Below are 2,212 nucleotides of genomic sequence, written 5' to 3'. Positions count from 1 at the left end.
AGAGAGAGAGAGAGAGAGAGAGAGAGAGAGAGAGAGAGAGAGAGAGAGAGAGAGAGAGAGATATATAAAAAGAAAAGAAAAGGGTTGGTGGTTAAAAGGATCAACAGGAATTAGGATAATACAAAATGATGATTAGGTATTACTAACTATCAGGATTACAAATGAATTTCAATACGGTAAGGAATGGGATGATGATTTCGTTTAGAAAACTTCATGCGCCCGACGTGTGTGTTTGTTTCTATCTAATTAAGTATTTTTTTTTGTTTTAGTAGCAATACGCTCAGCCGAGATGACAACTTGTGTTAAATATTGTCATTATATGTTTACAGTAAGAATAAGTATATTAATATAATAGAATGTGATAGAGCGAGTAATAGTAGTAGTAGTAGTAGTAGTAGTAGTAGTAGTAGTAGTAGTAGTAATAGTAGTAGTAATACAATAGCATAATTGCCGCTAAAGATAGAAATAATGAGATACGAATAGTCTTGAAACTTGTCCGAAAATGATACTTGGTCTTTGAGATCAAATTAAACGGATACATTAAAATGATAATGAAAGAAAAAGAAAGATAGAAAAAGAAATAGAAATTGGGGGGTTGGGGCTGGGGCTGGGGGGGTGTGTGGGTGGGTGAAAAAGGTTGGCTTTAAAAGGTTCGTGTTAGGATATTTGTCTGGCCTCTGTTTAATTACAGTTGTCATTATTGTTGTTCTATTCTTTTTTAATTTGAAATGTGTTTTCTTTTGTTTAACTAAATCGGTCCGTTGGACAATGGCGATTTGAGCCAGCTGCTCCAAAAGAATTGTTTGACGGGTCGTACCTTGCCATTGTCGGTATCAACGGAGGATGCAGCGCGAGCCAGGCTGTGGGAACGACGCGCAGGAGCGGGCGGTCGTCTAGGAGGAGTCGTGCCCGGGGACGGGTTTGTCCCGACATTGCTAGACTCCAACGAGTCTCGGGCGCGGGACAGCGAGGAGGATTTGTTTAAGGAGTCTCGGCTGGAATTGTTACGGGGCAGGGACCTGTTCAGGGAATCCCTGCTGGTCTCCTTGCCGTTGTTACTGCTGGTTGGATTCTTCGATAAACTTTTGTTGCTGTTGCTATTGTTACTGCTATTGTTGTTGTTGTTATTGGTGTTATTGTTATTATTGGTGCCCAATGATTCCCTGCTAGCATCTCGAGTCTTCGATAAAGATTTCCCACAATGACTGTCGCGACTAGAATCTCTCGGTAACCTCGTCAAAGACTTGAGAGACTCTCTGCTGTCGTTTCTACCGTGACTCGGCGGTCTCGGTGCCGTCGGTTTACCCGTTGAACCCGGCAAAGGTATACGACTAGGTCGCCGACGTGGCGATGGTTTAACTTCGACTGCTGTTTGGTGATGATCCCGTGCCGACTCCGTACTACTACCTGGTTCTAAACCACTTTGTTGTTCGCATCTTGGCTGCTCGTTTTCAGTTTCGGGTTCGATTTCCGTCGGTGGCCGTTGCTGAAGACGTTCCAAGACACGCACGCGAGCACGCGTACCCTCCAATTCGATGTTTCTTTCTTCTAACTGTAAATTGTGTTAAAAACAATTATTAGAATTTTAGGAGAATTTATCTTTTTTCAATTAAATAATCGAGTGTTATCATTTTATTAAGGATATTTTTATTGTCATCACACCTGGAATCGGAGATCGTCGTTCTCCTCACGAGCCTTATCTAATCTTTCCGAAAGAGTTTCCGTACTCTTTTGTACCTCGTCCAGCCTCTTTTGCAAGACCTACGAAGATATATATTTGCATTAGATTGAGAAACGTTTTTGATAATGTTAATATAGTAAATTTTTTTTCTTATCCAAAATTTATCTATTATTATTACTAAGTTTAATTCTTAGGGATGTTTTTTTTTGGACAGGTTTAAATTAAATGAACAATCTCTTTATCCGTTGAACGTTTCGTCCCTATTTGGGACTTCCTCAGCAACTTGATAGTTGTGTTCATAAGTCAATATATCATTTTTATTACAGTCATAAGTTTAATTTAATTTAGCATGTGAAGTTCAGGAAATGTCAGAGAATGCAATGCTRTAAATTGTGCATCTTTGCAATTTCTTTGAAAAGTTTCGGTAAATATTTTTTATACTAAAAGTAAATAAATTTTAATAAAACTTATATTAAATTAAAGTACACTCTTTTTTCTACACGTAGAACTTTGTAGAGTTATAAAAATCAA

At 38.5% G+C, this 2,212-nt stretch overlaps 1 protein-coding gene across 1 annotated transcript in view; it reads right to left on the bottom strand.

Annotated features, from left to right (window-relative positions):
- LOC106792599 (myb-like protein AA) overlaps positions 1-2,212 on the bottom strand; it is a gene marked incomplete at its 5' end in the record, with an annotated part of 9,036 nt that overhangs the window by 3,205 nt on the left and 3,619 nt on the right. The window contains 2 exons of the mRNA XM_014759070.1: positions 818-1,552; positions 1,663-1,761. Of these exons, the coding sequence (XP_014614556.1) occupies positions 818-1,552; positions 1,663-1,761 (834 nt within the window). The remainder of the gene's footprint in view (positions 1-817; positions 1,553-1,662; positions 1,762-2,212) is intronic.

The sequence above is a fragment of the Polistes canadensis genome, unplaced genomic scaffold (genome assembly GCF_001313835.1).
Source record: "Polistes canadensis isolate GaletaPanama2010 unplaced genomic scaffold, ASM131383v1 scaffold_491, whole genome shotgun sequence".
Taxonomy (NCBI): domain Eukaryota; kingdom Metazoa; phylum Arthropoda; class Insecta; order Hymenoptera; family Vespidae; genus Polistes; species Polistes canadensis.
The sequence above is the reverse complement of the archived record's forward strand: the minus strand, read 5'-3'. Positions and strand labels throughout refer to the sequence as shown.